Source organism: Carcharhinus amblyrhynchos, chromosome 21 (genome assembly GCF_965287045.1).
Source record: "Carcharhinus amblyrhynchos chromosome 21, sCarAmb.v2.hapA, whole genome shotgun sequence".
Taxonomy (NCBI): Eukaryota; Metazoa; Chordata; class Chondrichthyes; order Carcharhiniformes; family Carcharhinidae; genus Carcharhinus; species Carcharhinus amblyrhynchos.
In genome coordinates, this window is record NC_137344.1 from 4,704,919 (window position 1) to 4,730,921 (window position 26,003).

Here is a 26,003-nt window from a genome sequence, read left to right on the forward strand (position 1 = left end):
GAGAGAGAGGGATGAGGTGAGAAGGTGAAAGACGGAGAGGATGAGACGCACAAAGAGAAAGAAATAGAGACAGGGGCCCGATTTCTCCATTTTGATTCGAAGTGCTGAACCTGGGAGTGTTCCAGATCCAACTTTTAGACCCGTTCTCAGGCACCCCCAAACGCACTCTGCCTGAAAAAAAATCAGCGATTCCGAATCGTGCTGTGGACAGGGCTTAAACTTTCCCAAAATCCTGCAGCTCCGATTGGTGCCTTCAACTGTGCACGTGCAGAAAAAGAATGACAGAATGCTGCTCCCTGCCACATTGCTTCCCGGGGCCCACAACATAACTGTCCCCCTTATCCCTCCACTCTCCCCCCTCTACCCAGACTGATCGCAGCCCCCTGCCCCCCTACTGATCGCACGCAGAGTGGCAGCTGTCCCTGCGCCACCCCCCTCCACCCCACCAGAAAGCCATCTGACCCGCCTCCCTCTTCCCCCCCCCAACTCGAGAGTCCACCTGCCCCTCCTGCCCCCCTCAGTCTGTGTCAAAATGTTGCTAAAAGCTCTGAACTGCAGCTCAGAAGCTGGAGGACCTGAATCAGACCATTGTAGACCATGTCTGTTTTGTGTTGAATCTGGACAGGCGAATGCAGTGGTAATAGGGGAAGTGCCGGTAAGTTTGGGCACGCAGCCCATTAATATAAATGCACGCAGGAAGCCATTTTCGGCGATTGGTAAAGGGAGAACTGACAGGGAGGTGCCCAAAAATGGGTGCAGCTTGATGGTAAAATCGGGCCCAGAGTGTGACAAAGGCAGAGGGAGAGACAGGCAGGAGAGATGGGAGGACATTCAATGCATTATAAATGGTAGATTATATTCTGAACAGTTCAATGCTGGTGCTACAAGAAATCTACCTTCAGGTTGCAGTTCTGAAGCAGGTAATTCTTTAATATGTTTATTATGAATATACTGCATAATACATAACAAATTCAACCAATTAAAATCAGTGAATACAAATTTTTGCAGGACAGTAAAATTTATGTACAAAGTATGAGTAACGTTACAAAGGGCGGATCTCATTTCAGATACCTGACAGCTTGTTTTATTTTTGAAGTTTGTGCTGGAAATGAAACGTGACCATTTTACATTCCCCCCCCCGCCCCCCCCCACGTGTCAATATCTCCAAGGTCTGATATTCTTGTGGGTTTGATGCTGAGTAAACCTCACTCTATTTTGCTCCAAGGTCTCTGACTCTAACCCCAGAGCAGCTGCTTCCAATGCACAGGTGAAATTTGCCACACTCTGAGTTGGTACCAGTTGGGGTACCAAACGTGGGCAATTGTGTGGGATCTGCAATCGACAAAGATCCTTTACATCAGACCCCCTGCATTTAGAAGGTTAAAATTATATTTGGATCCTGTCTGTCTGTGCTGGATTTGAACATGGATCGAGGGAGTGAAAGGCCTATCATTCAACGTGTGAGTTCGGAGTCAGACAGAACTGTTTTCAGGCTGGGACTAGTGCCTGTAGGAAAGTACGGAAGAAAATTGGCGAGAATGCAGAGAAGAATTCTGCGCGTTAATGGCATTTTTTTGTACGCTGTAGATGGCACAGGGCGGTGACTTGTACACCAGCCCAACTTCAACAAGTTACTTTAAATAGGAACCAGTGTATACATAATGCGACTGATAGTTTGGATTTTATGGTGTTTTGTACAGAAGACAGACACAGTTTTCTTTTTATCCTGGTTCGAAATGTCACAAGAACACAGAACAATGAACTCCACATCATGAAGCTCAAAGTCACATCAATTTACTCATTTCATTTTAATTACCATTCTGCAAACCTCAAGTATGCCAGGCTTGCTTGAAGTTTCACAAATCAGTTTTGTGCGAAAATGCCGGCAGTCTCAAACTTTGTTGAATATATTTTGTTTGAATGTTCCCGATTTACTGCAGTTCCATGTCCAGAGTGACTTTGCACCCGAGTGGTGACCTAGGTGACTTTTTCTGCCAGTTCAGTGTGTAACAAAGATGATAAAAGTGACACATTACTGTGTAACTAACCGGAACACAATCCACTGAAAAGGAAGGTACTTGAGTATTATTTCTTTTGTGCTGTGCCGGGAGCACCTTTCCATGCACGTTCTGTACTGGTATTAGGTTGGGATAGATCCATTCCTGATGGGAAAAACACAGACACGGTATTGATACTTTAGGCCAATTATAACAATCGTTACTTAAAGTTACAGTGCCGCAGGCAGCTTCCTGTACAGGTGAGGCACACTGAACAAGTTCAGCTGATTTCAGCTAGTTCTAATATTGTGGACATGGTGAAATGTTCCAATGCCCTTCACAGGGCTGTTATCAAATAAAACTTTACACCAAACCACACAAGGTGATACAAGCACAGTCGATCCACAGCCAATCACAGGTAATCTTTAAACAGCACCTTAAAAAGGAGGACAGACAGAGACAGGGCCCAGGTAGCTGGAGGCACAGACACTGATGGTGGAGTGATTAAAAATCGGGACTGCTATAAAAATAGAACATAGAACATTACAGCGCAGTACAGGCCCTTCGGCCCTCGATGTTGCGCTGACCAGTGGAACCAATCTAATGACCCTCTAACCTAAACTATTCCAATGCTATCCATATGCCTATCCACTGACCATTTGAACGCCCTTAAAGTTGGCGAGTCCACAGCTGCTGCAGGCAGGGCATTCCCATGCCCTTACTACCCTCTGAGTAAAGAACCTACCTCTGACATCCGTCCTATAATTACCACCCCTTAATTTAAAGCTATGTCCCCTCGTGTTAGCCATCACCATCCGAGGAAAAAGGCTCTCACTGTCCACCCTATCTAACCCTCTAATCATCTTGTGTGCCTCTAAAGGAGCAAATGTCCCAATATTTGAGAGGTTTGAGAGACTGGAGACGACAGGGGGAGGCGCGAGCATGGAGGGATTTGAAAACAAGGAGAGGAGTTTTAAAATGGAGGGGTTTCTGGGCTGGGAGGTGGTGCAGGTCAGTGAGTGCAGGGGTGATGACAGGGGTAAGAAACGCTAGCTGTGAGAGATGTGTTATTGGGCCCAATGCTACTTTGGCTGGCAGAAAGTAAAGAGGGTTTAACAGACTGTATAAATATCTGAACAAAGAACAGATTGAGAGAGTAGAGAATAACAGATGGCTATTTCCTGCTCATGCAATATTATTTTTGAGTACAGTAACAGCTCGTGGATAGATGCTGACCAATACAGGTAACCATCTTAGATAATTGCTAACCTAGGCTGGGACCCAGGTTCAATTCCTGGCCTGAGTTACTGTCTGTGCTGGGTTTGCATGTTCTCCCCATGTCTGCATTGGTTTCCACTGGTCCTCCCATTTCCTCCCACAGTCCAAAAGACATGTTGGTTAAGGTGCATTGGCCATGCTAAATTCTCCCTCAGTGTACCCAAAAAAGGCACCGGAGTGTGGCGACAAGGGGATTTTCACAGTAACTTCATTGCAGCGTTAATTGAAGCCTATTTGTGACACCAGTAAATAAACTTTACGTTTTAATAACTAGGAGTTTTTAAACTCGTGTACTCACTGTGACTCAGTGGAATCCAGCCAGTGGTAAGTGGAAATCCTGCAGTCTGAAATGATTTCATCCAATAGCCCTGTGTTAGAGCTGGAGGTGAGAGATTCATCAGGGCAAGACTGGACATCTGAAATAGAGAGGAGACGCTGATTACCCAAGCACACTGACTAAGAGGCAATTGCAATGGGGAAGACGCGCCCTCTGGAAGATTCATTCGGTAACTGCAGTGAGAATTCCAGCCCAGCGCATATCGGACTGAAGAATAAAACCAGAAGATGCTGGAGTATTCAGCAGGTCTGGCAGCACTTTTAGAGAGAGGGAGAATTAATGCTTCGAGTCAAATATGACTTACATTCAAGTCGTACTCGTTAACTACGTTTCTCTCTCCACAGATCCAATGTGTATTTGTTTTTATTTTAGTTACACAGTATTTTGCTTTAACTGAAGCATGCCAGTGTCGGGTTAACCTGACCTCCACCAGGCAGCAATAGGGACATTATAATTCGGCACAGTATCCTGAACAGGACAGAACAAAAATAACTGCTGATCAATTCAGATTCCCATCGCTCAACCAACCCCAGATCCAGAAAAATGCTGGAAAATCTCAGCAGGTGTGACAGCATCTGCAGAGAGAGCACAGAGCCAACATTTCGAGCTCTGTGGAAGGGTCACCTAGACTCAAAACGTTGGCTCTCCTCCCTGTCCACAGACACTGTCAGACCTGCTGAGATATTCCAGCATTTTGGTAGCACCGTGGTGAGCACTGCTGCCTCGCAGCTCCAGGGACCTGGGTTCAATTCCTGGCTTGGGTCACACTCTGTGCGGAGTTTGCACATTTGCCCTGTGCCTGTGTGGGTTTCCCCCGGGTGCTCCGGTTTCCTCCCACAGCCTGAAAGACGCGCTGGTTATTCTCCCTCACTGTATCCGAACATACCCCGGAGTGTGATGACTAGGAGATGTTCACAGTAACTTCATTGCAGTGTTAGTTTGAGCCTACTTGTGACACCAAAGTAAACTTTGAAACTTTTCTGTTTTTGTTTCAGATTCCAGCACCCACAGGATTTTGCATTCAACTTCATATCCATGCTGCTATTCCTTTTTTACTCCCTGGGTTTCAGCTTTTTAGCACCTGTACCTGTACCCCAAGCCCTGAGCCTGAAGGGGGAGAGTCTCCTCCTGGAACATCACAGATCCAGTAACTGATCTGATTGCTGGTGGCAGCAGAGAGCGACGTGTTAATTCTGAATTTATCGCTTCCTCCCCCCGACAGTCGAGATAAAGAATTGAACAGTCGGATATTGAATGCGTTTTGCTCTAGAATGTAGTTCATCCATTTTACACACTCAGTACAGCTCTGCAGAGCACTAACGGTGGAGTAGGTCACTGTCAAAACCCCAGTGATATCTTGCTGAATTTCTGCTGCAACCTCCCCATGGCCAACAGATCCTTCCGGAGGTGAGGTATCCAAAACTGGCGCAGTTACTCCAGATGAGGTTTGACCGACTGAAGCAATATTCCCACATCGTCCCCTCCATTTTGTAATCCAGCCCTTCTGAGACAAAGGCCAACATTTCATTAGTTGGGTGAACCGTGTCAGATCTGCTGTGCCAGAGCCGTCATGGCAGGTGACTAGGATGGTCTTGACGAAAAAGGAGGCGATGGCCTCGTGGTGTTATCGCTCGGCTATTAATCCAGAAACTCAGCTAACCTTCTGGGGGCCCGGGTTCGAATCCCAGCACGGCAGATGATGGAATTTGAATTCAAGAAAAAAATCTGAATTAAGAATCGACTGGTGGTTATGAAACTGTTGGAAAAACCCATCTGGTTCACTAATGTCCTTTAGGGAAGGAAATCTGCCGTCCTTACCTGGTCTGGCCTACATGTGACTCCAGAGCCACACAGCAATGTGGTTAACTTTCAACTGCCCTCAGACAACTAGGGATGGGCAATAAATGCTGGCCAGCCAGCGACACCCACGTCCCACAAATGAATAAAGTAAACGTAGCAGTCCAAGGGGCTAATGTAAAACAAGCGCTCACGGATGGGATCTGTCTCAGCTGTGATGCCTTCCATGTTAGAATAGCTTCCTCACACTCACTGCCAAAGTTCACAAAGAATATGCGGTGTGTGCTTGTGAGACTGTAGCAAAAGGAGGAATCATAACCTTTAGGATATGAATAAGGAGGTGGGAAAGAAACAATTACTTACTAGAACCGATCTTTAACTTCTCAATGGATTTAGGAACATCGTAGAAGCCACTCTGACAGTTTACTAGCAAAAAAAACAAAATTATTAATGTACATTCCGGACTGAAAAATCTTAACTGCAGATCCCATCCTTTCTCTCTTGCTCCTCTTGTCCCTGTCAAAGGGATTGGGAAACACTTTACCCTGAAGTCTTTAGCAATATCACTCTGCAAAGATCTGCTCGGGAAGGCATTTTGAGTATCCAATGGCTATCAGAATCTTCTTTCTCTCTCTCTCCGAGACAGCAATGCTTACTGCTCAAACATGAACTATTTTTTGTTTTATTAGTGTCACAAGTAGACTTACATTAACACTGCAATGAAGTTACTATGAAAATCTCCTAGTCATTCACTGAGGGAGAATTTAGCACGGCCAATGCACCCTAACCAGCACGTCTTTTGGACTGTGGGAGGAAAGCAGAGACTGGCATTGCAACGGAAACCCAATTCTTTCATCGTCCACTCTGCTAAGTTGCTGATATGAATGATACAGCTGTGGGAAAGGCATGGAGGCCAACACTTACTGCTAATGAGCAAGCGGTGGATGAACAGCTGAGACGGGCTGATTTTATACCAGCCTCTCGAAAGCTGAGACTAAATAGCAACGTTAGAGATGTGGCCATCTTCCAGAGCTTGATGAACTTAACTCTATCTGTATTTAAACACAACACACAGATTCGTGTGCACATTTAGATGAAATATACACAGACCTTTGATTCTGGAGATTCTTGATTGAGAAGGGAGTCTAAGGGTTTGGGAGATAGACAGGAAATGGAGTTAGGTCACAATCACGTCAGCCATGATTTTATCAAATGGCAGTACAGGATCAAGGGGCCAAATGGCCTAATCCTGCTCCTAATCTGTATGTTTGTAAAACTCACGTGTATTTAAATGAATTGCAGAGAGACCTTTGCATACATTTAGAATAGATATTTAGAGATCTGAGTGTACGCATGGACAAGATATTCGAGACCCACATGTATATTTAAGCAAGATGCACAGAAATCCAGATGTGTATTTACAAAGACCTGTACTGTGTTTAATTATGGTACACAGGACCGTAATTAAACAGACTGGGACATTTTTCTCTGGAGCGTAGGAGACTAAGGGATGACCTTAGTTGTCTATAAAATAATGAGAGGCATTGGTCAGCTAGATAGTCAACATCTTTTCCCAAAGGTAGGGGAGTCTAAAACTAGAGGGAAAGGTTTAAGGTGAGGGGGGAGAGATACAAAAGGATCCAGAGGGGCAATTTTTTCACACAGAGGGTGGTGAGTGTCTGGAACAAGCTGCCAGTGGTAGTAGCAGAGGCAGCTACAATTTTGTCTTTTAAAAAGCATTTAGACTGTTACATGGGTACGATGGGCATTGGGGGATATGGGCCGAATGCAGGCAACTGGGACTAGCTTACTGGTTAAAGAGAGGACGACGTGGACAAGTTGGGCTGAAGGGCCTGTTTCCATGCTGAAAATCTTTGTGACGCTATGACTTCCGAATGTTTAGTACAATGCACTGAACTACGATACTTCCAATTTGTGATTGGTGCAGGCTAATTGTTGGTGTATTCCCTACTCTAACTCGCTGGAACAACATTACTAGGTTCAATCCTACACCTGTAGTAAGGCTGCAACAACATTTTAGTTCACTGTAGAGAGAATTGATTAGCTATGTACCTCTGCCAGAAACTTCAGGCCATGGGCTCGGAGCAACGCCTGCCTTTGTCTCCTGTTTATTTGGGTGATGGTTACATGGAATATCTGGAAGTGAGGAAGATCAAGACAAACAAGTGTTAAATGAAGTAACAACGCAGTTGGGTAACCACGAGCTTTTCCTCGCTGGCACATGGGGTTCTATCCCGTCAGGTCAATTGGAGAAACGTTGTCATTGATTGGGTTTAAGGTGTAAGGTTTCTAAGACACAGAGTCTGTGGCATCCTGGGCTACTATTTACCTCTCAATTAACATCACTAAAATGATTTGGTTTTTAAAATTATTTTTTCATGGGACATGGGCATCGCTGGCTGGCCAGCATTTATTGCCCATCCGTAGTTGCCCTTAGAGGGCACTTGAGAGTCAACAACATTGCTCTGGCTCTGCACTCACATGTAGGCCAGACTAGATAAGGACAGCAGATTTCCTTCGCTAAAGGACATTAGTGAACTAGATGGCTTTTTCTGACAATGGCTTCATGGTTATCAGTAGGTTCTTAGTTCCATTTTTTTTTTATTGAATTCAAATTCCACCACCTGCCGGGATGGAATTCGAACCCAGGTCCCCAGAACATTAGCTGAGTTTCTGGATTATAATGATAATAGTGATATAGTGATTAAGTGATAATACCGCAAAGAGCTTGCTACGTGTAAATTGGCAGCAATGTTTTCTGCATTTCAGAAATACGTCATTGTTTATAAAGGTCTTTGGAAAGTCCTGAGGTCACGAACAATGCTAGAAAAATGGAAGTGTTTTCTTCCCTTATTTCTGTTAGAATAGACTCCGATTCCTGGCTGATATACAGAGCAAGTTTGCGTGTGAATCGCATCAGTTGGCAGCTTTGAACAGCTGTCTGGATTTGGGAAGAATGCCTTCACAGTGTGAAACAATCCATTGTGAATATTATTCTTGGAAAACCTTATCCTGTAATGCATCGATAATTCATTTTCCTTTGACAAAACTATTTGGTCCACCTTGAGATATACGGAAGAATTTTCTACTTCTGGAATTAATTAAACTCAGACCTCAAAAACCTGTATCACAAGAAAAATCTTATGATGCAAATAAAATTAAATTTCATTAACAAGATTGTGGGATGGTGCGTTTCACTAATATGAACAGAAGTATTTGTTCCAGATGCTTTCTCACTGTTTGCTCCTCTCTGTCCAGTTACTGTGTCCTTTCTCTACCTGCTGCTCCTCATTGATGCAAGGATGAAGGGAAACCAATCAGCACCCCCTTGAGATCATTTCCTATTTTACACAAAGAATTCTAATCTCATATCCTAAGCAAACAATCTCATCCTGATCGGTCTGAGCACGTGGCATCAAGCTGCAAATTAATCCACACAAATACTGCAATCTCACTCCAAAGCTGAAAATAAAGTTTATTTATTAGTGTCACAAGTAAGGTTTATATTAACACTTGCAATGAAGTTACTGTGAAATTCCCCTAGTCACCACACTCCGACACCTGTTTGGGTCAATGCACTAACCAGCACGTCTTTAAGACTGTGGGGGGAAACCCACGCAGACATTGGGGAAACATGCAAATTCCACACACAGAATCACCCAAGGCCAGAATCGAACCTGGCGCTGCGAGACAACAGTGTTAATCGCTGTGCCGCTGATGTGACTGGTGCAGCAGATACTCATGATCCCACGTTTGGTGATCAGATATCTTCCATAGTGTAAAGAATGTCCTGTTCAGCTGACTGGGTCGTAGCTGAACCAGTGACGGACTTGGGTCAACACTGGGCTTCCTCAGGGCAGTGAGGTCTCTCGCCACGATGAGTATAAGCTTTATTGCTAGATCAGCATATTACAGCAAAGAAGGAAGCCAGGTGTGTTAGGCAATGGAAACTAAGCAGATAGACCGGGTTAAGATGCAGAGCAACCATGATCCAACTGGAAGGCACTGCAGGCTGTTTGGGTTGTTCCAGTTCCTGCATTCCATTCGGTCCATCGTGCCTGTGCTGGCTCTTTGAAAGAGTTAGCACGTTAGCACTTTCTCTTTCTCGTAACCCTGTAAAATTCTGCCCTTTGAGAAATAATCCAATCACCTTTTGTGCGATGTTCAATCTGCTTCTGCCACTCTTTTCCGGGTGCATTCCAGATTGTAATTATTCAGTGCGTTAAAATATTCTGATCTCGCCTTTAATACTTTGTAAGCAATGAATGCTAACCTTAAAGCAAGTGGATTTCACTCAGTCTATTGGAGAGAGAACTGCATGAACTTAACACTGTTTGGTCAGTGGCATTAATGATTACCTCAATAACAGATATAAAGTAACCAATCCACAGCGGAAATGTCCTAATAATATTAGTCCTGGCAATGAAATCGAGGGAAAGAACAGGCAGGGTTCCAGACGAGGTGTTGGCAGTAAAACTCTGACTGTAGGGCGGTGGGGTATTGGTGGTCAATTCAAGGTGTGACCCTTGTATCAGCTCCATAAGGCCGTCCTTGAGAGTAACTTACACATGGGCATCTTACAACAGGAGGAACCCATTCAGTCCCTCGAGTCTGCTCAGCCATACATTTAGATCACAGCTTATCTGTATCTTAACTCCATTCACACGCAGTGATATTGTAACGCTATATTCCCTCAGGCACTTGCAAAGGGCAAGTCAAATAGTATATCAGCAAGTGTTCCATCAATAATGACTGCTTATTGGAGAATTTTGCAACGCACCAATGTATTTCTACCTGTAAATGATACCATTTATATTGAACAGTTGAAAAGGTTACAATGCTGGACCTTCCAAGCCACAGAGTTCCCCTTTAATTTGGTGAAGCTTATGCTCCAATAGACAGAATTGTGACTCAGTCAGTCCTGATTCCTTCAACTTAACAAAACAAAAACACATCCATCAATCTGATTTAAAACTCAGCGAGGTCAGTGCAGGAGGCACCTGGGGAGCAACATCCCAGAACGGGGCACGGGGAATGACTGTCACACCAGGTTCATCACTCCTCCCAAGGCTCACTGATTACCAGACCCCACACCCCCTCTCTGCCACCCCCCACTATCCTGGTGGCTCATAAAGAAAATTACAGCACAGGAACGGGCCCTTCGGCCCTCCACGCCTGCACCAACCATGCTGCCCAATTGAACCAAAACGCCCTACCCTTCCGGGGACCATATCCCTCTATTCCCATCCTATTCATGTATTTGTCCAGACGCCCCTTAAAACTCACTATCGTATCTGCTTCCACTCCCTCCCCCGGCAGCAAGTTCCAAGCTCCCACCATCCTGTAAAAAACAGGCCTCATACATCTCCTTTAAACCCTTGCCCCATAAACCTGTGCCCCTGAGTAACTGACTCTTCCACCCTGGGCAAAAGCTTCTGACTATCCACTCTGTGCCTCTCATAATCTCGTAGACTTCTATCAGGTCTCCCCTGAACCTCTGTCATTCCAGTGAGAACAAACTAAGTTTCTCCAACCTCTCCTCGTAGCTAATGCCCTCCACACCAGGTAACATCCTGGGAAATCTTTTCTGTATCTTCTCCAAAGCCTCCACATCCTTCTGGTAGTGTGGCGACCAATAGAGGCGGCTGAGCAACTTCACTGGTGCATTCTGGGAGAAGTTGGCCCAGCAGCATCTACTAAGAAGCGGGAAGCAGAAGATCTGGTGTCAAGGAGCGGTAAACCCAAAACACTACATTAGTGTTTCCCTCCTCCTCCGACCGAAAAAAAGGTCACTGTGAGAAGGTAAAGGTGAAGGTGAGAGAGTATTACACATTTTAAATAATTTAATTGGTGCTAGAAACATCAGTCGGTGGGGTTAAGTGCTGCACTTGTGAGATGTGGGAGATCCGTGACGTTTCCAGCAACGACATCTGCAGGAGGTGCACCCAAGTGTAGCCAGGGAAAAGGTTGGCCCATTCAAGGACAGGGGAGGGAATCTGTGTGTGGAGCCAGAGGAAACTGGTGAGGTATTAAATGAGTACTTTGCATCAGTATTCACCAAGGAGAAGGACTTAGTGGATGATGAGTCTGGGAAAGGTGTGTAGACAGTTTGAATTATGTTGAGATCAAAAAGGTGGTGGTATTGGGGTTCTTGAGAAACATTAAGGTAGACAAGTCCCCAGGGCCTGATGGGAGATACTCCAGAATACTGAGAGAGGTAAGGGAGGAAATTGTTGGGGCCTTGAAAGAAATCCTTGTATCCTCACTGGCTACAGGGGAGGTCCCACAGGATAGGAGAATAGCCAATGTTGTACAAGTAATTATAGGCTACAGGTCCTTAGTTCAGTGGTAGGGAAATTATTGGAGAGGTTTCTTTATCTCAGGATTACTCCCACTTGGAAATAAGTGGACGTATTAGCGAGGGGCAGCATGGTTTTGTGAAGGAGAGATCGTGGATCATTAACTTGATTGGGTTTTTCGAGGAAGTGATGAAGATGAGTGATGAGGGTAGGGCAGTGGACGTTGTCTACATGGACTTCACTAAGGCCTTTGACAAGGTCCCTCATGACAGACTGGTGCAGAAGATGAAGCTGCATGGGATCAGAGATGAGCTGGCAAGGTGGATACAAAACTGGCTCGGTCATAGAAAACAGTGGGTAGCAGCAACAGGGTGCGTTTTTGAATGGAGTGGTGTTTTTCAGGGATCAGTGTTGGGACCCTTGCTGTTTGTAAGATATATATAAATGATTTGATTAGTAAGTTTGTAGATGACACAAAGGTTGATGGATTTGCGGATAGCGATGAGGACCATCAGAGGATACAGCAGGATATAGATCAGTTGGAGACCTGGGCGGAGAGATGGCAGATGGAGTTTAATCCAGACAAATGTGAGGTAATGCATTTTGGAAGGTCTAATACAGACAGGAAATGTACAGTAAATGGCAGAACTCTTAAGAGTATTGATAGGCAGAGAGATCTACAGGTACACAGGTCATTGAAAGTGGAAACGCAGGTGGAGAAGATAGAGAAGAAGGCATACAGCATGCTTGCTTTCATTGGCCAGGGCATTGTGTTTAAAAATTGGCAAGTCATGTTGCAGCTATATAGAACCTTAGTTCGGCCGCACTTGGAATATCCCTTCACTTTTATTGCATTCTTTGGATGCCCACACGAGCAGAGAGAAAAATGGCCATATTCCCGAGAGGAAAGAGGGGCTGAGGGATTTAAAGCATCATGTATCGAACTGTCGCAAAAGACAAAAGGTAGTTTGCAAGCAGGCTTGTGGATGTGGAGCTGGTTCAAGCTGCAGCCTAGAGAACAATGGAAAGGTACTTACTGAGAGGTTGCTGAAGTGGCAAAACCTGTTCAGCAAGAGAGAGAGTATAAAAGGAAGGACACAAGGAAACCTCCTTTGTTACAGCTGTATGGCTGGACTGAACATCACACGCCTTTGAAATAAAAAAGTTTGTAACCAAAAGCTTGTGCCTCATCACTGACTCTCCAAAGAACCAGGATTTGATGCTAAATCTAACAGTTTGAAGCCAGAATCCAACAGAATGAGGAGGAAGAAGTGGGAGAGGACATCGCTGTTTTATTGATGCTCCAGAACTGGTTCAAAGAATTGGCCGATGCCTGGATTACCTTCCTCAAAGCCCAATGGAACCAGGCAAAATAAATAAAAATTAAACTAAACAACTTTATTCTCTAGAAATAGCAATACATTTATTTAATTAAATAAACAAATATAGACGATATTCCAGAAATTCACATTATTACCTTTAATTAGGGTTTCATTGTCCACATCCTCTTCTCCTGTGCTGGATGATGTTACACTACTGGAGCTCACATAATAAGGTTCAACTGCAATTAGACATCAGAACATAGTTAATGCAGCACCGAACAAATCAGCCCACTGATAAAAAGACCCCAACAGTAAAATTCTGTTACTGACCTGAAACGTTTAAATACTTAAACGAAGCCTTGTGAGATGCAACAGAAGATTTGGAGAGGCGCTCAGCGTCCGAGGTGAAATCCTGGCTCTCTCTATCCGAGGATCTGAACAACCTTGAGGAATTTTCCTGCTTGGTCGTGTCCTGGGAAAGCGACGCTGCTCTTTCAATCAGACAGGGAATGTCGTGCCTGGGAAAGGAATTACAAAACAAAGGCAGTTTCAGAGGTGATTGATTCACCTGGAAACCTTCCCTCTATAGGGAAAATGTTGGATGACCCAGCTCTGCGCATCTCACTTTGAGCACCTTACTGCTCACGTACACACAAACTGTCTCACTCACTCCAACAATCATTTAACGGCACGCAGACACTGACATACAGGTTCTTTGAAATTCTTATACTCCAACTCTTTGTAGAATTCTCTTGCTCTCAAACATACACTGTGTGGTTTTATAACACACACGTTTCTTTCCATTACTGTTACACTTTCGTACAAACACCCTATCAAACACAAGTTTCTTTCACACTCTACAAACCCTCTGTACCAATCTCTAAGACTCTCAAACATTTCCTGATCCACTGAGGATAAATGAATGCGGTGCACACTGTGTGCGAGTTACACGTAAGCTGCCTCCTACATCGTGCCTTTTGCAAACACTTTATTCCTGCTCCGTAAATTCTGATGTCATTGGACTTTCATTCTGGGATATCAAGGTACAAGTAATAGATCCTGTGCAGTGCTCCTACTGTCATATGCTTTAGATGGGAACATTTCCAATTCAAATAAATGATTTTTTTAAAATGAAATATCTTAGATGTATTTTGTCAGCGTTCCAGTTCCTTATGCTAGTTATCCTTTAGAAACTATCAGTGGTTCCTCTGGTTCCAGCACAGAACGGAACTCTATTTTAAACTTCCCCCCAAATGGTTCTCTCTCGATCTGGAGGATTATTCCAAGAATTCAACATTCAAATTAATTTTGAATTCACTCTGACTCAGGGATTATTTTCTCTGCCAGTGTGTCGGTAAGCCGAGCTCACTGATTTAAAATAATCAGCAAGAGAATTAGAGGGGAAATGAAGAAACATTTCTCTGAATTGAGGTAATTGGTAAAAGAAACAAAAGGAGAGTGGAGGAAAATAAATGTTTTACACAGCTCGTTGTAATGATCCGGAACCTGCCACCTGAAAATGTGATGGCAATCAGACATGTACTTGAAGGCTGATCTTCAGGATTGCAGGGAAAAAGATACATTCTGGAGCTATATTGGACAGATCTCAAAGAGCCAGCAAAGGCAATGATAAGGCTTCTTTCTGTGGGCTGCATGTGTGGCACAGTGGTTAGAACTGCTGCCTCACAGTGCCAGGGCCCCAGGTTTGATTCCCAACTCAGGTCACTGTCTGTGTGGAGTTTGCACGTTCCCCCTGTGTCTGTGTGGGTTTCCTCCGGGTGTTCCGGTTTCCTCCCTCAGTCCGAAAGATGTGCTGGTTAGGTGCATCGACCTGAACAGGCGTCAGAGTGCGGCAACTAGGGGAATTTCACAGTAACTTCATTGCAGTGTTAACGTAAGCTTTGTGACTAATAAATAAACTTGTTGTAAGAGCCTCTGATTCTATAACTCACTAAAATTTTACTTATTCTGAAGTCATGTTCTGGCTAGCAGGAGAACTGTGCCTGCTACTGGCAAGGCTCACCATGTACAGGAGGAGTTCTTCTTCCCAGGTCCTGGAAGCTGCATGGCTTTCCACAGGAACTCCATCCACACGGCACGCAGGTCCGATCGTTCTGCAGCCTGATACACAAAACAAGGAGACTGATGTAAACAAGGCGAAGGAGAAACGTCAGGGTTCCCAATCCGTGAAATGAAGCAGAGGATTTGAAAGTGGGGGCTGAGCAGTGAAAATCTGGAACACGTCTATATTTACAGCATAGAAACAGTCCATTTGGCTGAATAGATCGATGCCAGTGTTTATGCTCCACTCGAGCCTCCTCCCACCTGTAAAGAAATTATTATTTTACTATTTTGGGGTTTGTGTTGTTCTATGAAGGAGGCTTATGCCGGCTCTGCACATGCGCACGTGTGCATATGAGAGAATAATTTAATTAAACTGAAGGCAGCTGGGCTGCAAGGTTTAGAACATCAAAGGGTCTGGCTGTGAAAGGCAGGTATTTGAAGTGAATTGGGCCAAGTTGGATGGTTCATAGGTAAATATGACAATGGGTAGAAATTTGCATTAGGGGATAAAGCAGATTTTGTATTCAGTTGTTAAATTTCAAAGGGAAGTAAATAACTGGGAAATGGAATAAGTAAGACAAATTTATTACATTTTAGAAATCTAAAGTCATAAGTGAGTAGTTAGAAGAAACTGAAAGATAAAAGGTAAATTTCAAAGAAGGATAAAGACAAGGAAAGGAAGGATAAACTCCAGACTCCAAAGCTGCACGGGTTAGGTGGATTGACTGGACATGCTAAATTGACCATTCATGTCAGGGGAATTACATGGGGTTATGGGACCAGGGCCTGGATGGGATTGTTGTTGGTACAGGCTTGATGGACCTCCTTCTGCACTGTAGGGATTCTATGACAATGGGAATAGATGAAAGAGAGAAAACATATTTAAAACAAGGTTGGGAGCTGTGGCCATTTAAGACTTCCTGAAGTAGGCTCAGTGCTCGGAGAGAGCTGGGAGAAGGTGAAGCAGAATTCAGATAACCCAGTAAAGTGCCTGTGTTTTTTTCTCCAGAGAACAGAGTTTTGTTTAAAATCTGGACTTTCCACAGCTGAGTGGGAGAGAACGAGAGAAGCCCAGTGGCATCTTGACCCTACAGCAATGGTGAAGTGTGCATTGCGATAATAATCCTGGACATTTTATAAGTTGAATTGACTCAAAAGGATTGTTGCCTGAATAGGTATTTATTTGTGAACATAACCAATGTTATGATCCAACCCAGATGAGGTTCCCCAAACTTGTTGGTCCAGGTGAGACCCCTCAATTTGTCAGTGTCTTACTTTGGGCGGCAGAGTAGCACAGTGGTTAAACATTCCCTGATAGTTATGATCAGTATTAGTATGCTGTCCCCTCATTTTAAATTGTTTAAAATGTAAATAGTCAAATTTAGCTAATCTACTAAGTGGCAATTACAGCCTGAGCTTTGTGGCAAAATCCATCAGTTCCATTAAAGCCATATGGCCAGAAAATGCCATCTTGGACGCCAGGCCTGTACAACGTCTGGGGTATGTGAGTACAATTAGCCTTGACACCTCGGAGGAATGAATGGATAAACTCATTTCAGTGCTTTGAAAGCTTACAACTAAAGTGTAATTGTAACCTGTGAGCAGCAGAGCTCTTGCATTAACTGGAACAAAAATAATTTAGGATTTCTTTGGCAAATTTAACATAGTTCAGTCTGAGTTACAAGCGAAAATTGTGCAAGCCACATAGTGAAATAGAAAGATGATGGCCACAAAATTCCTCAACTGATTGTATTATTACCCAATTAAACAGGAGAAACAGCCATATATTTTACATTTGACTTTAATAAAATAAAGGCCAGTGGAAACCTGTAAATCTTTGTTTGAGCCATTGGCTGTAAAATGTAATCAGAGAACAGTGCAGTCGATGTATTCAATCTCCACTAGCATTACCTGAACACGTGGATTACTTACCAGCAATTTCCTTTTGCCATTTTTCATGACTATTTCAAATGGATACTCGTGGTTTGTGGCTTTGATTTCTCTCACTGACTGAACCTGTCATTGGATAAGTTCTGAGGTTAGTACATTTGATTAGTTTGTAATTGTATTTACTTGAAGTTTTTCCTCGTCCTTCCAAAGGCCTAATTCTTGCTGCAACACAAGCCCATGAGAACTGGCCACCATTTTCTGTACAGAGTCTAGCCAATGTGTTTATGCAGCTAGCGTGTATTTGAATACAAACCAATCTCAGATGATCAGAAACAGATGCATTTCATTCCAATTTCCAACTCACTCTCAAGTATCTACTATTCTTTATTGAGGCCAAGAGAATGCATTCTGTCCTCTGAGTGCCATTCCAGAGAGTTGAGCACATAACCCATGTTAACCCGTGATTACTGAGAGAACATTACACTATCAGTGATATTACACTGGGGCATCAGCTCCTCACTCTGATGGATCTAAAAGATATGATGAGTTTTGCAGAGCAGTTGGCGAGATTTCCTAGGTGTTCTGGCCAAGATTTACTGCTCAACCATGAATCATTAGAACAGACGATCCCATCATTTATTCCATTTGTGGGACCTTGTGCAAAAAAATTGGCTGCCATGTACATACGTTATACAAGTGACTACACTTTAAAAAAGTCATTGCCTAAAAGAGACTCTGGGGTCATGAAAGACACTTCAGAAATGTTAAGTTCTTCCTTGTATTTTACCATTTTCTGATTCCAGCTTATAAGGAATATACCAATCCATATATTGACTGTTTGAATCCTTCAATTAGATTTTAATTTGTAGCTCACTTCCAGGTATCCATTGTTAATGCAAACTATCCAAACTCCAAATAGATTACAGTCTGTAAATCTCTGCAGTATTATACACATACACATTCTGTGCATAAGCCATCTGAACTCTTTATAGATTGCAGCTAGTAGTTCAGTCCCAGGTACCTGTTATTCTCTATTTAGACCAAACAAATCTCCAGATTAGATTGTGGCCGAGAACTCACTGCTGTTATCAGTTATTCTGTATTTTTTAAAAAATCTCTGAACCCCTGGTCAGATTCCAGCTACTAACTCACTCCAGGGTATGTTAGCTATGAGCTATCTAAAGCTCTCAAATAGATTCCAGCCTGCAACTCACTCCTGTACTACATATCACATACAACACAGAAGGAACCCTTCCAGCCCATTGTGTCACTGCTTGGAAGAGTTCAATTCATCCCCTGTTCATTCTCCATAGGCCTAAAAATATTTTATTTTCAAACATGAAAATAATTATTGAATACCGTGATGTTTAAAGGTGTGCCTTTAAGAAGTGTTTTTGCTTTAATCATGATCTCTGCGGTTCTTAAATCAGTGTGTCTCATGCTCATAGCCTTAGGTGATGTCATTGTTGGGAGGAGAAAAAAACTGGGCAGGTCAGGTGACAAGGATTGTTTTCAGTTTCAGTTCTGAGCTGCAGTTGAGTTTTAGAAGGGACAGCAAGCTGAAAAGAAATGTTTTCCCTCTCTCCCTGCTGTTTTGAAAATTCTATTGTTTTCCTGAAGGGTGAAAGTCTACTGTTCTTGGGGGCCGGACAAGCGTTTCTGGTGTTTGGGAAGCTATCGTGTTTCTAAAGTGCTCGGAGTCTCAAGAGCATTTGACTGCAGAACTCAATTAATGGCTTCAATCCCTTTATCATGTGTGCAGTAGACTCTGCTCTATTGACCATGTTTAAAGGGTTGTTTTTGGAGGTTGGTTTTGATTAGGACAGCTGATAGGTATTCATTAAGGGTTCTACATTATATTGGTTGTTTTGTTTCTTGTTTACAATTGATAAAAGTTCTTGCTTTTTTTTAATTATACATGTTAACGTTATTCTTAAATAAACTTTGTTTGATTAAAGCTCCCTAGTGGGTCACTTGAATCACACCTGAAGTGAAACACTTTATTTCTAGCCAACTTCCAAATGCAAAACTTACGATTCAGACGGGCTCCATTAAACATTGGAGTTTCTAACCTGAACTACGTTTCCACCACACCTATAGACATTTCATTCCCAATCATCATAACTTGCTGAGTAAATTAAATTCTCATCTTCTGCCTGACTTTTTTCTCCAAACTGTGTCCTTTGGTTACCTGCTAGCAGCTTCTCTCTATTTATTCTACCAAAGCTCCTCACAATTTTGGACACTTCTATTAGATCTCTGGTTAACTTTCTTGGTTTCAAGGAGAACAATTTCATCTTCTCCAGTCTCCACCTAACTGTGTACCTTATTCCTGTTAACATTCTGCTATATCTCCTCTGTATTCTCCCAAATATTTTGACAACCTTCCTAAAGTGTGGTGCCCTGAATTGGGCACAATAGTTGAACTCTAACTGGTGATATATAAAGGGTCAGCATTACTTCTTTGCTTTTGTATGCTATGCCTCGCCTTATAAAGCTTGATGCATTTTTAAGCAGGTTTATCAGCTTGTCCTTCAAACTTCAAGGAAGTGTGTACGTTAACCACCAGATCTCTCAAATCCTACACATCCTTTAAACTGTTACTGCCTCTCATTTTTCCTTCCAATTCAAACCCTTTGAATCCCTTGATTAGATTCTGGATTGTAACCACTGTAACCTAATAACAATCTCTACAATCCTATTCCCTGCAAAAGGAATTAAGACTGCTTAGTGAATCATCAACTAAAATATTCAGAGTTCAATTGATCCTAGCAGGGATTTATTTACATTACTGCCAGGTTGTTCTTGTGTAAATTTTCTTAAGTAGTTACCCAGTGGCTTCTATATTTTGCACCATGTGTTGAGTTGAGTTTATTCTGCCTCTCTGATACAGGTAACAATCTCTTCAAAAGATTAGGTTTTAAAAGTGTGCTACAAACAGGACATTGACAAGATAGAAGAGAAACAGTCACATGGTTCTGTTAGCTTAAAAAAAGCCGATAATGGATCGGATAGAATGTTCTTCTGCTGGTGTGGCAGTCTAGGACAAGGGGGTCATCATTTTCAAACCAGAATCTGGGCATTCAGGAGAGATTTTAGGAAACACTTACACAAGTACGGAAATTCACTCCCACAAAAAAGAACAGTAGATGCTGGCTTAATCAATAATTCTAGGTCAAAAATCAAAGCGAGTTAATGTTTTGAGTACGTACGACTCTTCAACAGGAGTCAATCTAATAACAATCTCTATAATCTACATTCCTGATCTGCTAAATTTTTTCCAGCATTTTCTGCTCTTATATTTCAGATTTCCAGCATCTGCAGCATTTTGGTTTTATGTAAGACAATTAAAGGATTTGGAACCAAGCATACAGATTAGTCATAATCTTGCTGAACTGCAGCAAGAACATAAGAACATAAGAAATAGGAGCAGGAGTAGGCCATCTAGCCCCTCGAGCCTGCCCCGCCATTCAATAAGATCATGGCTGATCTGTCGTGGCTCAGTTCCACATTCCCGCCCTCTCCCCATAACCCTTAATCCCCTCTCTTATCAAAAGCCCATCAACCCGCGTCTTAAAAATATTGAACAAGGCAGCCTCCACCACTTCAACGGGCAGAGAATTCCAGAGATTCACCACCCTTTGAGTGAAGAAGTTCCTCCTCAACTCCGTTCTAACCCGCACCCCCCCCTTTATCCTGAGGCTGTGCCCCCTAGTCCTACTGTCCTTTCTGAGCAGGAAGAGCCTCTCCACCTCTATCCTATCCATCCCATTCAACATCTTATACGTCTCAATGAGATCTCCCCTCATTCTTCTAAACTCTAACGAGTACAAGCCTAGTTTATTCAGCCTCTCCTCATAGTTCAATCCCCTCAACTCCGGCATCAGCCTAGTAAACCTCCTCTGCACTCCCTCCAAGGCCAAAATATCCTTGCGTAAGTGCGGCGACCAAAACTGCACACAGTACTCCAGCTGCGGCCTCACCAGTGCCCTATACAGCTGCAGCAAGACCTCCCTACTTTTATATTCAATCCCTCTCGCTATGAAGGCCAGCATCCCATTTGCCTTCCTGACCACCTGCTGTACCTGCAGGCTGGGTTTTTGCGACTCATGCACAAGGACCCTGAGGTCCCTCTGCACCGTCGCATGCTGCAGTTTTTCGCCACATAAGTAATAGTCCTTCCTACCATTATTCCTACCAAAGTGGACCACATCACATTTGCCAACATTAAATTCCATTTGCCAGTTCCTGGCCCATTCGCCCAGCCTATCTAGATCCTTCTGCAGACTCTCCACACCCTCCGCACAATTTGCCGTTCCACCAATCTTGGTGTCATCAGCAAATTTCGACACCATACACTCGGTTCCCTCCTCCAGATCATCTATATAAATGGTGAATAGCTGAGGCCCCAGCACCGACCCCTGGGGCACTCCACTGGTCACCAACCGCCAATCCGAATAGCACCCATTGACCCCCACTCTCTGCCTCCTATTTGACAGCCAATCCTCTATCCACGCTAACACCCTACCCCCAACTCCATGCCCCCTGACCTTCTGCAATAACCTCTTGTGAGGCACCTTGTGAAATGCCTTCTGAAAATCAAGACAGACCACATCCACTGGCTCTCCTCTATCCACTGCCCTAGACACATCCTCATAGAACTCCAATAAGTTTGTCAAGACACGACTTCCCCTTAACGAAACCATGCTGCGTCTGCTCTACCAAACAATTCTCCTTAAGATGCCTCGCTATTTTCTCCTTGATCACAGATTCTAACATTTTTCCTACAACAGACGTTGGACTAACCGGCCTATAATTCCCTGCCTTTTGCCTGCCACCCTTCTTAAATAACGGCGTAACATCAGCCGTTTTCCAATCTTCCGGCACTTCCCCGGAATCCAGCGACGTTTGGAAAATCACCAAGGCATCCACTATCACCTCCGCCAGTAGAGGTTCAAGAGGCCAGATGACCCATGTTCCCAACTATTCCAGAACATGTAATTTGAAGAATGAGAGCAACACAAAGAGCAAAGAAAAATGATACTCCAGGATTTTCTTTTGTCCTTTTCCCATACATTGCTGACCTGTTTAGTTTGTACCTGTGCTATGAGTCATTCAGTGACTGGCAGATGAGCTGGAGACCGGTTCCTTGGGTATCAGAGTTTCTGCTTGAATCACACGTGAAATTGCCTCAGGGTAGTTTACTCTCTAAATTTCCCACACTTAGTGCCAGTGATAAATCTCTTTTCTAAAGTACTTTCCCACAATGGTTGTGCTCCTAAAAGCGGCTCCTCCCATTCTCTCCACAAAGCATTTTGCACTTCTTTAACTCCTTTCATGACCTCAGGATGTCCCAAAACACTTCACAGCCAATGAGGTATTTTTGAAAGGCAGTCAATGATGTAATGTAGGAAATGCAGCAGTTAATTTGTGCAATGCAATGATTTACAAGGAGCTGATGGGCAGCAGAGTGTCTTAAAAATGTAGATCTATAAACAGATCGTTGGCAACTTCAAGACATCCTGTTACAACAAAGTGGGATGCTTCACTTAACTCTTTCAGCTTTATTTAAATAACTCCACATGGTAAACTAATTCCATGGTCTAGAAAAAAGAGAAAGACCTAAGCTCTAGTGCACTCTGCAATGCAGAAGTGCAAAGAATTCTGGAGTTAAGATTTCCCCTCACAAGAACAATCCTGGTATGTTGAAGTTAAATGGAAGGCTTGTCTCAGAGTAGCCCTGATGGTGCTCATTATTCGATTGTTTTATTTAAAAAGCCAAAGGGATGCAGCTCTCCTAAGGCAGAGGAACAAAAAAGTTCTTCTGACAATGGGCAAAATTGAGAGGTGTGCACAGGGAACTTCAAGACCAAGCACTCCCTACCATTCTGTGACAGGCACCAGTTACGGCAGGCATGGTGGCACAGTGGTTAGCACAGCTGCCTCACACAGTGCCAGGGACCTGTGTTCGATTCCCAGCTTGGGTCACTGTCTGTGTGGAGTCTGCACGTTCTGCCAGTGTCTGTGTGGGTTTCCTCCCAAAGTCGTGCTGGTTAGATACTAAATTCTCCCTCAGCGTATCGAACAGGTAGAGGAGTGTGGCGACTAGGGGATTTTCGCAGTAACTTCATTGCAGTATTAATGTAAGCCTACAAATGACACTAATAAATGAACTTTAAAACTTGACCATGACACAGCAGCACCAAGACACTTTGGATGTAGAAATTTATCTTGCATGGTTACATAAAGCATGTGATTTTAGATCACTGCCCATTGTATGCAGTGTAGGATATTTGGTTCCTATGTACTTAATGCTGCTTACGAAGGGTGCCAATCTAACATTACCCTTACTGCATTGCCTTACAAGACTCATTTCTACTCCTTATTGTCATAATAAACTCCTTATTTTCAATAGAGATATTCTAAACATGACTCACCGTGTAGATATAGTATTGACCCCGGAGGTGACACTATAAAGGAATAAAATGGTAGTTTTATTTAGGACATACAGCAAACTAAGAAATTATGCCAGAGCACTAAAGGAGATGGACATTTTTAAAAAGCAGTACTTACTGCCTCACAATCCTTTTCAGTGTAGAAAAATAAAGTGGTATTTTGGAGCCTAAACCAGTATTTTGACCAAGCAAACTTCTGTAAAAGGAAAAGAAAGATAAATTATAGTCCCTACTCCATAGAATGCTGGATTCGTCCAGTTCCCTTCCACCCCGCTTATAAACAGGCTTCCAAAAAATTAAAACAGCTTACCATTTTATCTTTTCGTTTTTTCAAATATCCTTCAAAAACCAGGTCTTTGACATTTTCATCGGAATCCATCATAACCAGTGTTTAGCGTTTACCGTTGACTCGGTGACTAACAAACCTTTATCTGCAGATGAGATTGTGATCTGGAGTTGCAGTTCCCCACGACACTTCTGCTTTTATCTCACAAAGGATCAGCGTTTTGTGACCTAGTACAGGTGTACAGTGCGATAGCACCACCCCCAATGGAACTAGACAATCAAGGTTAGCTTGCCGAAACACTTCCTTGTATTTTGCTACAGGCATAATCTCAAGAATCGTTTAACCCTTTGTTTGTAAAATACTACAGCAGCACACTATCCAAAATGTAAAATTCTGTCCTATTATCTTTGAGGATTTTGGATCAGCTGCAATATTGCACTACGAATCTCGCGTAATTCACCTTGGACAAAATATTGCAGTAAATTCGACTGCTATTACATTATGAGCTCCAGAATAACATTCTGACCAGATTAAACGCTTAGCACAACATTTCCCCCCCGCCTCCCCGCCCCGCCGCGAAGAAACATGCTCTACAAGAGTATTTTGGGTGAAAAATCATTGGTCAGTCCACAGGAATAATAACAACTACAGTTAAGGTCAAAGCCATAAATACTGGTGTATAACACAGTGAATGAAGTAAAGTTTGGAGCTACAAGGAATGTACTAGGAGGGCTAAGCAGGAAGACAAAATGCTGAATGAAACTGGAAATATTCCAGGATTGTTCCATAGGTCACACAATGAAGCTAGCTCATGTTCCGGTACTTTAGAAATAGTCAGATTACCAATAGCCAACCTTCGCTACGCTGCTGTGGAGAGAAACGGCCTAGAGCTCAGATCTTACTCACATGTGGAGGAGCCCTACCTGTCCTCTTAGCCAGGGAAAAGTGGGGAGAAGTGACTTAACAATAAATGGAAAAAGATTGCATTAAGGCTGTGCAAAGGGATTATACCTCCACAGGAAAAGGGAACATAATCATAGCGATGGATTACAGAAGTTAAAATAATCTTGAAATTTAGGAACTATTTTAAAAACCAATATGCATCAAAAGGTATCGAGGTCGAATGGTTAATAAATGGAAAGGAGACAAGCAAAATGAGCATTTGATGAGACAAGCAAAAAATAAAAAGCTAAATATCTCAAAGCAACACAAATGTTTTTCTCTTACAAACTACATACAGGATAGGCAGAGCACTAAAACAACAAACACTCAGACATGACACAAAGTATTACACAAGGACTTAGGAAACAGAAATTCTGCACACTACAGAAAGTGGTTGAATTTCTAGTTAAATCGTTCTGGTGTCTGTAGAATAAGTCAGGGGACAATGGGTTTTAAGGAAGTTGAATCAATAAATATTTAAAGGGCGATAGATGTTTAGATCCCAAAGAAACAAGGCAGTTGCAATACTTTCAAATCTCCAAATGTACAAAATAGATATACATACAGGGAGGAAGATCTAGATACTGAAGGCTGGGTAGTTTCATAGCCAAATTCTTAAGGAAAGAAAATGAGTATGATTTAAGATCAGTGTTACAGGCGCTTAAGTTTAACATCTACGGTGGTTCGCCTGATTGAGGGCATTTTATAACACGGGAATTGTTCATTTCTTAAAGTGAAACAAGTGAGACTTTCAGTGCCTCAACTATTAGTGGAATTATCTGTAAAAGGAGGAGAATTAAAGGATTAATATACGGCCGAAGCTGGAATCGGAAACAAAAACCGAAAATGTTGGAAAATCTCAACATGTCTGACATCGCCTATGGAGAAAGAAATGAGTTGAAGGCTGAAGGCTGGGCAGTCGAAACGTTAACTCTACTCTCTCCAGGGATGCTGTCAGACCTGCTGAGATTTTCCAGCATTTTCCTCTTTTTGAGGGGTTTAATCGCCAGTGAATGAAGCATTTACTCCAATTAGATTGAATATTGCCCAGCAATAGAAAGCTGAGAGCGTTGATAAATAAACATTGTTTTATTTGGGGAGCAGTTAATATTGAAGGTTACATCAATCGCTTGGTGTTCAGATATGGCATTTTAAAAGAGTCTGCCATGAAATGCTTTTGAACGGAATCTCACAATTGTTTGAGAAAGAATACTAAAGAGTAAGGACACAAACAGGAGAGGGTGTTTAGGTTTGGCAGTTCATGTGGAGAAAGAAATTAGCAGATATTTGATTGGAGAAATGATCTGTCAGCACT

The 26,003-nt window shown here is 43.0% G+C and overlaps 1 protein-coding gene across 2 annotated transcripts; it reads right to left on the reverse strand.

Moving 5' to 3' along the window:
- Positions 1-1,147: 1,147 nt before the first annotated feature.
- Positions 1,148-24,212, reverse strand: LOC145356441 (uncharacterized). Of its 2 annotated transcripts, none has more exons than XM_080209168.1 (11): positions 23,771-24,206; positions 23,579-23,656; positions 23,443-23,475; positions 17,048-17,131; positions 15,075-15,172; positions 13,382-13,569; positions 13,207-13,290; positions 7,483-7,566; positions 5,773-5,835; positions 3,574-3,691; positions 1,148-2,162 (listed from the first exon to the last, which is right to left on the reverse strand). In XM_080209168.1, exons 1-11 carry the CDS (start codon positions 23,840-23,842, stop codon positions 2,141-2,143), a joined length of 924 nt encoding a protein of 307 aa, XP_080065294.1. In that variant the 5' UTR covers positions 23,843-24,206; the 3' UTR covers positions 1,148-2,140. The 2 variants fall into 2 exon arrangements, 1 of the variants encoding a protein (XP_080065294.1); XR_013889136.1 differs by lacking the exon at positions 1,148-2,162 and adding an exon at positions 6,520-6,554 and having other exon boundaries at positions 3,662-3,691; positions 23,771-24,212.
- Between the last annotated feature and the right edge of the window lie 1,791 nt (positions 24,213-26,003).